Raw genomic sequence first — 13,264 nt, 5'->3', positions numbered from 1 at the left:
TATATTAATGTTTTCTGCTTAAAATTATATCTTAAAAATACGATTTAATTATTCTGTTGCTGCTTTGCTACGTTACAGTATCGAATAACGTGATTTGTAAAATTTTATTTTTTAGAGGTGCCTATTAGTTTCTATACTTCTCCATATATTGATGTTTTCTATGTAAAATCTTCGTCTAAAATTTTAAATTAATTATTCTCTTGCATTTTCTTTCATTTGTGATATTAAACAATGCTGCTAATTGCCATATAAGACTTGTCATATATTTTCTCAAGCCGCTCACCCTATTGATTTCTTCTACGTATAACTTACTTCTAGAAAATACGACTAGATTATTATACAATAGTTTTACAGGGTAACAACAATAAGTAATATGGTTTGTTTTATATTTAAAAGAGCGTACTTTTTCCGCCGCAAATTCAGGGATTGACAAAAGGTTTCCAATCAATTATATTTATCGAGTCTTTGTGGAATATTTAGGGACTGGTGAAGTATTTTGACGTGTGTGAGCCTTCCATATCATCCTCAAAATTGTACATGTTCAACTACAGGTACGTGAATGATCCTGGAAGGGCTACCTGTCACATGAGCCTTATGACAAAAGGCAATAAGGGCGAGGGTCGAATGGCTCCCCACCAGAGAAATCCGCTCGGGAAGTATATCAATCATGTTCTTTTTTTTCTTTACCTTTTTTCATTCCTAAAGCATGTGGAGGCTCGCATACCTGTACCATATGGATTGCGATCTATACAGGTTTTAACATGAGAGAAGAATGTTAAATACGAACAGCGACAGACAAGGAAATCATGTTTGTTGACACGCACACACAAAATCATACTCATTTGGTTTACAGTTCCGGAGCCTCGGTAATACGTGGAGCTGTGACGTATGCAGGGCCAAGCAGGGTCTAGCCAGCCTCACCGCGGCACCACCGACCATCTGGCGACACGCATCACCACCACCACATTCCCAGAGGCAGGAAATAGGTTTGTTTGAGCCATTACGGACGAGTAATAAGAACTACAACTAGGCCCTCTGTGGTGGTGGTGATGATGGTGGTAGTTGTTTGGTATTAGTAACTGTGTGTGTGTGTGTGTGTGTGTGTGTGTGTGTCACTTTGTAACATACTTATAATGTTAATATCTTATTTGTATGACATGAAGCACATATCTTCTTCTTTTTCTTCTCCAACTCCTCCTCCTCCTCCTCCTCCTCTCCGTCGTTCTCCTCTTCCTCTTTTATTTCTTTTTCCTTTTAAATGAACCGATTTACAAGTCAGAGCGAAGACCAGCCACCAATGTTTTCAAATAAATTTCGTGTTCGCAGTGAATTATTCTCGTTTTCTCTTTTCCTGGGTGGAAAGAATTATGGCTCAAAGTTTCTGGGAGAGAGAGAAATAAGCTTAAACCTCAGCCATATGCAAAAGTACCGTTAGGCGAGGCAAATAACCTCCTATAAGACAAAGAAAAGTAATGGCGTGCCCTTAAAAGTATCCAGCACGCCAGTATCCTTTCTTACACGAGGAGGAAATAAACGTGTTTCAACCATTAATACCGTTAGGCAAAGCAAACTTCACATTAGACAAAGAAAAGTAATTGTACCCTTAAGCATCCACGCTTCTCGTATCCTTTCTTATCCTTTCCTTTACCCTCCCTGAACCAAACTTTTCGAGGGAGTAATAAACCAAATTTCAATCACATGCAACAGTACCATTAGGAGACAAAGAAAAAAGTAACAGTATACCCTTAAATATCAAATGCCAGGCCTGTATCCGTGTTCTCCCTCCCACAACAAGCACCCTCCCTGCACCCTTGTATTAAGAGTGACATTGCTCCATCACTCATATTAGGGCCCGGCCAGGTCTAGGTGTCGTAATCTAAACCAAACAGATGCCAGACGCCGTGTGAGACAGAGCAGCACTGAGGTTTGTGTCAAGAGGCGCCTTGTTCCCTCCTCCCGCTGCCTGCTGCCGCTGCTCTCTTTGTCATCACACGCTGAGCTCTTCATCCAAGCCTAGCGCCATACATGTTACTTGTGTTTGCGTTCATTTCTGCGTCTCTATTTTATGCGTTGTAATTAAGGTTTGTTTCAGGGGATGAGTGAGGATGTATTCATTAGTGTCTGTTTATCTGTCCGTCTGTCTGTACTTAGTGGAGTGTGGGTGTTTGTTTTGTTTGTTGCTTGACTCTCTCCCTCTCTCCCCGTTTTGCCACCGTGTTTGGAATGTTTGTTGATGCCACGCGTTGTTTCATCTCCTCTCACTCCGTATACACAACTGGCAGCATCCACGGCTTCCTCTTTAATCCAGAGAGGGGATGAATAATGTAAGATTCGAACGTAGAGTAAAATAATGCATTCCAAAAAATAAATCGCAATTGGAATCCTTGCTCTTCTATCCTGCCTCTTTTACCTCCTACTCCTCCTCCTCGTCCTGCTCGTCCCTCCCGCCCTGAGCTAGCTGAAAGTGTACATTAAAGAATACCTGGGCAAGCACCTGCCTCCCCTCCCTGGCGGAAGTAAGAGGGCGCTCCGTAAACCATCTTGGCGGCTTCTATTTACAAACAGTAAAATGTAAACACTGGCTACGTGCTTACCTCTGCTCCCTGGCGGAGGAGGAACAGTGGTGAGCCGGCGGGAGGGCGGCGCGTGAGGAGGGGAGCGGCCTGAGGGGTGCTCGTGGGCTCTCCCAGCAGTCAAGGAAGCATTCTCAGTTTGCAAACGCTCATGCACGTTAAGAGACAAGATGAGAGATTTAAAAAAGGAGTAGTGCACGGAACACAAAAGCTCCCTAACGAATGGACTCGCAGATGCTTTCAGTTTGGGAGAACTTCCGAAAACAGCTCTCGCTATTTTTTCCTGGAATTAATATGCCATGGACGTCCCGCGCGAGCACAGAAAGCACGGATTAGTATTATTCTCCTTTTAAATTATAAAGGATTAATTTGGCTTAGCGAGTTAAAACCACCGGGCCGCCTTCAGGAGCTGCCTGGTGAGGGCGTGCAGGCAACAGGTCGCTGGGCTGTTAATCTTCCCCCTCTCCCTCGCCCCAGCCCTCCATCATGCATTCATTACCTGCAGTCATCGTAATTAATTAGCCTCTGAGAGCTTAAATATGAGAAGAGACTCGGCCCAGCGGCATTACCTTACATGTGTGTGATTTTTTCTCTCCCTTAACCAGTGTAGGAGTTCGAATTAGTCTTTGCGAGCTTTAATAAGGAAAGGGACTCCACCCGGCGGCATTACCTTACATGTCTGCACTTTTTCTTTCTGTTAACTGTTGCAGCGTGTAGTCTTTTCAATTAGTCTCCGAGATCTTAATTATGGAAAGGAATCGAGCCAGCATCATTATCTTACTTCTCGGGATTCTCTCTCTCTCTCTCTCTCTCTCTCTCTCTCTCTCTCTCTCTCTCTCTCTCTCTCTCTCTCTCTCTCTCTCTCTCTGCCATGAATATTGTACGAATGTGTAGTCCTTTACGTAAGCATACAAGAGCTTAATGATTATTGTAAAGGATTCCAGCCGGTAACATCATCTTATATATCAGCATCCCTTTTATTTTCGTTCTTGTCCTCGTTAACAACAAACTTCCGACTTTAATTTCAAGTGTAGTTTGCTGAAAATTCCTTTGGGTGTCATTTACGTAATGTTCTTAGGATAGGAGTGTGTAGTCCCTTGATATAACGCAGAAGAGATCCCAGAATAGAATGTCAAGGTTCTCTATACCAAAGGATTGAACGAGGGACACTCAAGCCCATGTTAAACAACCCACTCCCTGAGGACCATGTGGCGTAGAAAATTGTAGCTCTTATTCATAATCTTAAAGAGATGATTGTTCCTTGCAGATTGCGAGTGGAAGGGAAAAGAGTCACTGTGCCATGAAAAGAATGCAAGAAGCGCCTCACGTGTTTTCTGACGGAGTTTACAGCGAAAAGGCGCTTTACTTTGGTTTGTAACCCGATTGTAAATAACCTTCTACACTTACTAACTACGCATACTTGCTGTCAAATGGTGGTGACTTTTCTGTATATTAGCTCTGATGCTCTTTACAGCAAAATACTGCCCGTGAATCGATGGTAATAAAGCTTCTACAATTACTAACTACGTACTCTGTGCCATATGGCGAGAACTGTTATTTCCCCGTCCCCCTCGTGTCCTTGCGTGTGTGAGGCAAATAGCTGACCGCTCCACACCCACCCCTTCATAAAGTCTCAATAAACAGTCGCACATATCAATATTTTTCATTCCAATCCTCTACTTACACACCTCCAAAACATACAAAACCAATGCTCTGAACTTAAAAGGCCACAATCATACCTTTTTGTAAGTTGAAAGTCTTAACCTACTTCCTACACCGACACCAGGTATCTTGGCAAAGAAAACGTTAATAATTCATTTTGATACGCCGTGTGAAGAGAAGGGAACAAAGGGGAGTGAAGGTAAAAAGCATAGTACACGTTAAATATTTGACCACTTTAGTCTGCCCCCCTCGCTGATCATTTTCTGTAAAGGTATCGCCTCCAGGCACACACTCTTGGCTTCCCCCCATCGCCTCTACGTGCCCGTCCAGCAAGGTCGAAAGTCCCGCTAACTTGGGATTACTCTGAGCTGCACGTCACAGGCTTCGTCGGGTCAACGCTCCCCTCCCCAGGTGAGCCACAGGTAAACAAGAAATGAAAGCTGGAGTGCGCTGGAAGACACTGTCGGGGAGGTGTTCAGCTGGGAATTTCACGTGTTTTCCAGGTTGATTGTGCGATATGTGACCAGGCCAGCCATGTGACTCAGGCCCGTGCAGGAGAAAGTCTCGGTGAGTACATGGGGAGAGGAGGGACACCGGGGGACACTCGCAGACCCGGCAGGGACAGGCAATCTCTCCTGCTGGGGGTGAGAATACTGAACGAGGCGTGACAAAGTGCCTACAAATCATCGTGTGCTGGAATATAATTCCTATGAGCGGGTCTGGTGAGGGTTGCAAGGCGTGTGGCGAGGACTGGAACCAGACGCAGACCATGGAGACACCACGAATAGTTTTGATGAAGCAGTGGTGGTGAAGCGAGACCTGCATCACCACCACCACCACCACCACCTCCAAGCCACCGCGGGGTCCTAGGGTCACGGAGAGGTGTCGGGGGGGAGGGAAAGGTGCGGGAGAGGGTAGCCCCGGTCCCAGCAGGAAAAGAGGAGGAGGAGGGAGGAGAGTGGCTCACGAAGGGTGTAAGAAGACGGGTCCAGGAAGTGTCTGGGTCCGGGGCTCTTATGTACTCCCTGTCACCTGGAGAACAGCCAACTCCTGCAGGCGCCTGAGGGTTCTGAAAGGGACGCGGCGGAGGTCACAGCGCCCTGATCCTTCCTGCGGTGCTGCGTCGGTGTTCCCGGCAGTTGAAAGTACAGATTAATTGATTGATTTAATGAGCCGCATCAAGAGGGCGTGTGGCGTTAAATGACCCACCAAGACTATTATTTGCGTGACAGTCATAATGTGCAAGTCCATAAAGTTACATGATGGTTAATTATGCATAAATTTACCGTGAAGTATCCATTAATTCACCTTGGCGTGTAATCTGCGGGGCTTTAATTTAACGTGTCGCCTGAAAGGGGGTCAATTTAGCATAAGATTTAGCGTAACAATACCCCGCTAATTTCCCTTAAATAAATACAGATTGGTGTATAAAAATAATAAATTAGTTAAAAAAGAAAGTGATATTTTAGACATAACACAAAAGGAACACAAATAAAGGGCAATTTAGCATACGATTTAGCGCGTCACTTCCCCGCTAACTTCCCTTAAATAAATACGATTGATATACAAAAACTAACGAAACATTTTAAACAAACTAACACAAAAGGAACACAAATGAAGAACAAACACCACATCCATCACACCTGTTGGCCTTACGAGGCTGTTTGTAACTGGCTATCTCTTGCAGGTGGGCGTGGGAAAGGATGGGCGTGTGGGCGGAGTGGTGGTGGTGGTGTGCCAGGCCAGGTCGTCTGCCCCGCGCCGCCCCCCTTTCCATCCTGCTAACCACCGTCCTCACCCTCATCTCCCTCCTCTTCTTCCTCAATGCTAGAGGTAAGTAATGTTATAGCAGTAGTGGTGGTGGCGGTGGTGGTGGTAATAGTAACGGTAGTAGTAGTAGCAGTAGTAGTAGTAGTAGTAGTAGTATTAGCTCTAGTAGTAGATTTTGTTGTTGTTGTTGTTGTTGTTTTAGTGGTAATAGTAGTAGTAATAGTAGTAGTAGTAGTAGTAGTACTAGTAGTAGTATTAGCAGCAGCAGTAGTAGTAAAAACAAAGAGTGCGACTCACACACACACACACACACACACACACACACAGATAATCCACATCCACGCGCCAATCCTTCATCCCTCTCCACAAAGCCTGAGTGATTGACGTGTGGACGACTCACGCCACACACACACACACACACACACACACACACACACACACACTCACACACAAAAGCGTCCCTCCACTTCACTCCCAAAACAGAGACCAGGAAACCGTCCCCAAAAAGGCAGCATTTCGCACCATTTAGAAACGCCTTGTCGTCAGAACAATGGGTTAAGCAGCGCATGTTGGGCCCGGCAACCTCCAACTCCAGGTCTTCAGGACTACAAAAAGAAGGAAACAAAGCGTGCGGAACAATAACACGGTGAACAAAAGCTAGAAACATCACTCGCCTCTTGATGGGAACAAAAGACAGTATACATGACCTCTCCCTTAAGGCTCCACTTGACTACACTAGGGAATAATATTAATTGCCCCCCAAAGCTAGGATGAAAACACGCACACACACACAAACGCACAAACACACGCACCTTCTTTTCTCCTAGACACTTTCAGGGAAAAATCACGAAGTCTTGCGATCTACAAATAAGAAGAAAAAAAAAAAAGTGGTCTCGTGATTGCCACTTAAACTTTCTAGTCCAACATCACTAGTGTGTCTCGCGGTGTTTTATAAGGAAAGCAAAATTTCTCTCTTCTTTGCACGTATTGTCAATAGAGGGTGAAGAGAAACAAAGAGAAAACAAGGAAAGTAAAAGAAAATGAAAAGCGTAGTTACATCTTATTTAACGTTTAGTTTTATTTCTCCTGAGTTGATAGTCAGCGAAGAGAAGTACTGAATATAATGAAACGGAACGAAAATAAGAAAGAAAAGGAAATCTCGTGTTATTTTGATTCAGTTTTGTCTATACTTAAATTACGAAATATAAACAGTAACGACATGATATTACACAACACATTTTCTTATTAAACACTGTATAAATCTTAAAACTAAATAAAGAAATAAAAAAAAAAAACACGAAACTGAGCTTTATCTTATTCAACTTCACCTTGTTGTAAATCTCGAAACATGAACAAAAAAGAATTTATATTATACTTAATCATCTTGACTTCATCTAATGGAAAAAAAAATCTGTAAATTTATCCATTATTATCTAATTCGCTTATTCGATGCCATCTAGTCTTATCTAATCTTATCTCAGCAATGAATCGTCATCCAGCATTACGCCAGGAAGGAAAACACGGTATAAAAACAGAAAAAAAGATGAAGATTCAACCTCAACTAACCCAATCTTATCCCAGCACTGAATCACCCAACATTACATTAAGGAAAACACGGTACAGAAATAGGAAAAATTAAGTCTACCCAATCCTATTCTTTTTTAATTAATCTGATCTATCCCAGCACTGAATCGTTACCCATCAGTGCAAAAAAAAAAAAAAGCAAGACAGAAAAAAATGAAAAAAAATAAATAAATAGAAAAAAGTAAATAAAATAAGACAAAATGCATTAAAAATAAACCCATACATAAAAAAACGGTACGAAAAACTAAATAATAATAATAATAATAATAATAATAATAATAATAATAATAATGATAATAATAATGATAATAATAATAAATAAATAAATAAATAAATAAAATAAATAAAAATCAAATTCCTCTATCATATTCATCCTTCACTAACCTTTACTTCTCCCAGCACTAAACCGTCACCCGTCACCGCGTCACCTTCTGGACCTGGAGGACCACGACATGGAGGGCGCGCCGCAGCACCACCCTGACCTGGTGAGCTACATCAAGCAGCTGCACCTCCTCCCGCCAGCCTCGGGGCCCTACCACCTCCAGAAGCCAAACACCTCGGACTTCTCGCAGAATGGTCAAAGTAAACGAGTGGCGAGTATTTTAGGGGGCAAGGTGAGTGGGAGTTGTAAGCTTGAGAGATGAGATTAAGAGGTGTTTTTACTATGTTTTATCAAGCTCCACCTATGTTTTGCTCCTATTGTTGTATATTATTCAGATATATTCCATTTTTTTCATTTTTCTAGTATCTCGTCAAATACTTAGTCTGTTTGTCGCCTAAGTACAAGTTTTTTGGAGGGCTTGTATTCAGAAATCTTATGTTCCCTCATCATGACTATTTTCAAAGGCCACAGAGATGATTAGCCAGGTTCTCAAGACTGTTTCTCCTTTTGGTAATATAAATATCCTGTTAAAATGTCAATAGAACCACAAAAACACCTTTAAAAACCCGTATATCTTCAATTAGAGCCTTTTGAAAGTCATGGAGGTGTGGCGCAGATGTCTCTCAGAATATCCTTAATATACAGTATATATGACTTTCGATTTTTTGCCATTCATTCATTCACTGTGGCACTGATGTTCCCTGTGTCTCCCAGCGCGGCGGCGTGTTCCTGGAGGCAGGGGCGTATGATGGGGAGGAACTGAGCAACACTCTGTACCTGGAGCGAGAATTAGGGTGGCGCGGCCTGCTGGTGGAGCCCGACCCTTGGAACTTTTGGTCCCTGAGGAAGAGAGGGAGGAAAGCACACGCCATCCAAGCCTGTCTTTCCCCGAGCCCCTTCCCGAGAGAAGTGACTTTCAAGTGAGTAAGAGCTGCTTCACTTTCTTCGTTCTTTTCACTTTTATAACCATTAATGGATCAAAGAGTAAAGCTGTCATCAAATTAGTGTTTCGGTTTATTCTGTTTTATTAATGTTTTCGTTAATAAGAAAATGCCGATTATCTTAATGAAGTGGCTTTTGATAATGCTACGTAAGTAATCATGAACATCAACTATTGGTTTTATGACGTGGGAATACTTTACTTTAGTTGCCTTCAAATTAATAATAAAAACAGAGGTAGAAAATAACAAATGAGTCAACATATCATGACTCACAATTTTAGTTTGTACCCAATGAGACGAAAACTTTGGTTCGTATCCTTTGACATTTTAGCGTCTAATCCTTACTACTTTCAACGATTATTGAGACTTTTAAAACAGTTTTCATGATTCTGGTGAAAATTTCTCATTAATTCTGCATCATGAATGAAAAACACCCATGACAGCCTTACCAATAATCCCTGTTACCTTTGAATAATCATAACGAGAACCCAAAGCGACTGTCTTGGACTATGCATGGCTACGTATAAAGAGGCTACGTGTCACCAATCGGCCATGAGAGGCAGCGCACTTGACCCTTTCACTGCCAGGGGTAATATCACGCCTGTTCTTTTAAATAATCAATGTGATTTTACTAAGTAAGAAACAAACTACAGTCATTAAAAAGTTTGCACTGCTCCATCACACCTTATATTCTCAGTGGTGTTTTTCGATGTTGTGCTCTAAACTTGCATAAACCTGTTTTGTTGAGCTTGACGATTTGATTTCATCTATTTAATATGCCACTTAACAAACTCCAAATAAAAATAAAGGAACAAGTGCAATCATATCCAAGGCCCATTGGGTAGACTCATATAAGGGGCCTCTTTAGCTCTGTGGCAATACAAACTATCAATAACACATCAAAAACCTATCAATCACATGAACAAATAATACAGTAAGTAAATAGTTCTTATACTACTATGCAATAATTACAAGACCAGCAACGAGGCGCCGCAACAATCAGATACACTGAGAACCACCGATTTAACGTCTCATCTCACTCCACACACCACAAAGCAGGTCATTCCCGTCCCCTCCCCTGCAGACAAAGTGATACCATGGGCAGGATAGCCAGTGCGGGAGAGGAGGCCAGTAAACGCGGCATCTACACCAGAGTTAAGTGCTTCCCCCTCTACACCCTCCTGCTGGCCCTCAACACCACCCACCTCAACTTCCTCTCGCTGGATGTAGAGGGCGCCGAGCTACAGGTGAGGTGCTGGTGGTGTGGTTCAGTGTCGAGCGAAGGTGTTGTAAGTAATGTGTCTGTTTTCCGTCATTAGCTCTTTTCTTTTTTTTTTCTTTTTTCTTTTTTTTTTCTTGCTATACATTTTACGGATTAGCACCTTCAGTAGGCCTTATTTTTTTTATTTCTTTTATTTTTTTCCCCAAGTCAAAATCCATCGTAGAAATTCTCACTTCATTTGTCTTCTTGCGCAAATTTTATAAAGGTAATATTTTTTTTCCCTCATTTTTTTTTTATTTATTTTTTTATTTCATCAAAGAGTATACCTGAGCAATTTCATTATTAAATGACTGTCAGTATTTTGTATCTTGTTGCTACACGAACTACCATCAGGTGGATTTTCACTTATTTTCTCTTTCGTCTGTGCAATTTAGTTTTTATTTTCTTCTTGAGTGACTGCTCATAATTTGTGTCTTGATTCTACACAAGTACCCATCTGTTGTGTTTTCACTTATTTTCTCTTTCGTCTAAGTAATTTTGCTCTTGGTGTTCTTTTCTTCGTTCTTTTTTTTTCAGTGACCACCAATAATTTGTATCTTCATTTTACAAAAACAGTCATCAGCTAAGAATTCACTTGTTTTCTCTTTCGTCTATGTAATTTTGTTTTCATTTCTATTGTTCTTTCCTTTAGTGACCACCAGTAATTTGTATCCTCATTTTACGAAAACAATCATCAACTAGAATTTCACATATTTTCTCTTTCGTCGAAGTAATATTATTGTTGTTGTTCTTGTTGTTCTTTTTATGAGTAACTGGCAATAATTTTATCTTGATTGTACACAAGTAACTATCAGCTAGAATTTCACTTATTTTCTTTTTCATTCATGTTATTTTGTTCGTTCGTGTTCCTTTCTCGAGTGACTACAGAGGAACGAAGGATGAAAACATAACCACAACCTACTAATTCCCCTTCTGCCCCTTCGTCAGGTGCTACAGACGGTGCCGTGGGAGAAGGTTCGAGTGGACGTGCTGTGTGTGGAGCATCGACACGTGCCTGAAGGAAGCCGCGCCCTACAGACATACCTGGAGGCGCATGGTTACCAGTTGCACTCCACGCTGGGGGACGATTATATCTTCGTCAGGAGGGACTTGCCCAACGTCCCCGAGCAAGGGTTGTGACGCCGCTAGAGAGAGAGAGAGAGAGAGAGAGAGAGAGGAGAGTAGTTGTTATGCGTCATGAAAGGATTTTATTTTATTTTATACATATCGTTTCTTTTATTCTCTCTACGTTTATTTTTTATGTGATTTTTTACGTGTTTGAAAAAAAGTTTACTACCTGCGTCATTCTCACTTTTATACACATTTGTAAGGAATTTAGGAATAAAGTTATCATGAAGTCTATTGTCATGGATGATTATACTATATCAATACCATTCGTAGGAAAAAAAAAAAAAAAAAAAAGGTAAATGAACTAGTCACCTTTATGAGTCAGCCAATAATAATGCTACACGGTTAACCAAGAGCAACAATTATGGGACGTTCTTACCTGCTGGAAAGAATAACAAGAACCTAAAGTGTATTTATTTATCTATCATCTTTGACGTGGACATGAAACGAAAGGAAATAACTGCCATTAAGCTCACCCCAACACTTGAAAGGAACCAGAAGTGTATTCATCTATTTTTTTTTTTTTTTATCTATTATCTTTTTAGTGGACAGGAAAGGAAAATAAATAACTGTCCTCAAGCTCCTCCCACTTGAAAGCGGATGCACTCACAGTACAGACACAGAGGCAGCTGTTTCATGTTGTCTGTCGCACTGTCCCACAAAACACCCAGGAGTTCAGGCGAGGTAAGTCTCAACACTCCTATCTCCACGAACAGACAAGCAAAGGAGTCCTGACCATTGAATATAAAGAAAGACAACGCAGCTCTAACTTCCTTGGCCCTGACTGGTGACGTGGTATGCTGCTTACTGCTACCTTGTTATGAAGAGACGCTGTTAGCAAGCTCGTTAGTGTGTTCCCTCCCTCAGCTTCACGAGGCTCCATCATAAACGAGCTACTCCGCTAATAATCATGAAGCATCGTCAGTGGCTTAAAAATGTACGAGCTGGTTCGCTAATTACCACTTGTTAATAGTTTAGAGATCCGCCACCAGAAGTCAGTGCTAAACTAGTTCGTGAATTTGCCGATAAAGGAAGGTGTTGCAATAAATAGTTCATAAATATGCCATCAGACTTCTCAGACGGATTTTTAGCTTGACCTTTTGCTTCACTTTTTTTTTTTTTTTTTCCAGGAAGATGATTTTTATTATTAATTTTGTTTTTATTTCGCCTTTATCTTTTTTTTACTTGGAATATGAGGCTGCTACATTACGACAGTCATAGCAGTGGGGAGGCAAATAAAAGGCGTATTTTGCAGACTAGAGAAGTCACGAAAGCCCTGACCATCACTTAAAGGCAAAACAAGTCACAAGACAGACAAGTAACGCTGGAAAATTCTTAGATGTTGTTGTCGGGGAAAGAAGTGTCGTTCGAGGCAGTCTGCTCCGAACGAACTCACAAAACAGTCTGCTTCGAAACAATTCACAAAACAGAGTCCGCTGCAAACTACCTAACAAAGCAAACAGTCTGCTCCAAACCAACTCACAAAACAACCTCTAGCAAACCAACACACAAATAAACCATCTGCTGAAAACCAAGTAAAAAAACAAACAGTAACCAAGTTTTTATATGTTGCCAGGGAGAGAGGTGACGTGCGTGACAGTCTACAGTCTCTACTCCATACTAAAGATGCAGAAATGCTCGATTGATTGGAATACAGAGCGACTGAGCGTGACTTGATACACGAGTTGATCAGATTAAAGCAGACCAGAGTAGGTGGACTCTCCTGTGCTCCGTGACGTAAAATTAACTGCCTGGTTTAATTATTGGTCTCGTGCTGGTAGTAAGGGGGCAAGACAGTGCCACAGTGTTCTCTTGAGTCATGCAGGGTGAATTACCTCTAAGAAAAACGTAATTCTGTGGGTGACTTTAATGTATGTATTCGCTCTGTCATTTTCTCCCTTTTATCTACTACTACTACTACTACTACTACTACTATTACTGCTACTAAACGATAACTACGACG

The 13,264-nt window shown here is 41.6% G+C and overlaps 1 protein-coding gene across 3 annotated transcripts; it reads left to right on the top strand.

Annotated features, from left to right (window-relative positions):
• The first annotated feature begins 437 nt into the window (after positions 1 to 437).
• On the top strand, positions 438 to 11,535 carry LOC135090597 (protein Star-like). 3 transcript variants are annotated; one of them, XM_063987488.1, is made up of 7 exons: positions 438 to 551; positions 854 to 986; positions 5,923 to 6,068; positions 7,989 to 8,203; positions 8,686 to 8,891; positions 9,997 to 10,159; positions 11,122 to 11,535. In XM_063987488.1, the coding sequence occupies exons 2-7, from the start codon at positions 889 to 891 to the stop codon at positions 11,311 to 11,313; spliced, it is 1,020 nt and encodes a 339-aa protein (XP_063843558.1). In that variant the 5' UTR covers positions 438 to 551; positions 854 to 888; the 3' UTR covers positions 11,314 to 11,535. The 3 variants fall into 3 exon arrangements, with proteins under 3 accessions (XP_063843558.1, XP_063843559.1, XP_063843560.1); XM_063987489.1 differs by lacking the exon at positions 854 to 986 and having other exon boundaries at positions 523 to 551; XM_063987490.1 differs by lacking the exons at positions 438 to 551; positions 854 to 986 and adding an exon at positions 4,513 to 4,802.
• Positions 11,536 to 13,264: the final 1,729 nt, after the last annotated feature.

The sequence above is a fragment of the Scylla paramamosain genome, chromosome 35 (assembly GCF_035594125.1).
Source record: "Scylla paramamosain isolate STU-SP2022 chromosome 35, ASM3559412v1, whole genome shotgun sequence".
Lineage (NCBI taxonomy): Eukaryota > Metazoa > Arthropoda > Malacostraca > Decapoda > Portunidae > Scylla > Scylla paramamosain.
The sequence above is the reverse complement of the archived record's forward strand: the minus strand, read 5'-3'. Positions and strand labels throughout refer to the sequence as shown.

What these genes read in the sequence shown, in the direction of transcription:
- LOC135090597 (XM_063987488.1), top strand. Translation starts at nt 889, where the DNA reads ATGCAGGGCCAAGCAGGGTCTAGCCAGCCTCACCGCGGCACCACCGAC. An exon ending in TTCCCAGAGGCAGGAAATAG is followed by an intron (nt 987 to 5,922) that starts GTTTGTTTGAGC and finishes TATCTCTTGCAG; the next exon opens with GTGGGCGTGGGAAAGGATGG. An exon ending in TAGAGGGCGCCGAGCTACAG is followed by an intron (nt 10,160 to 11,121) that starts GTGAGGTGCTGG and finishes CCCCTTCGTCAG; the next exon opens with GTGCTACAGACGGTGCCGTG.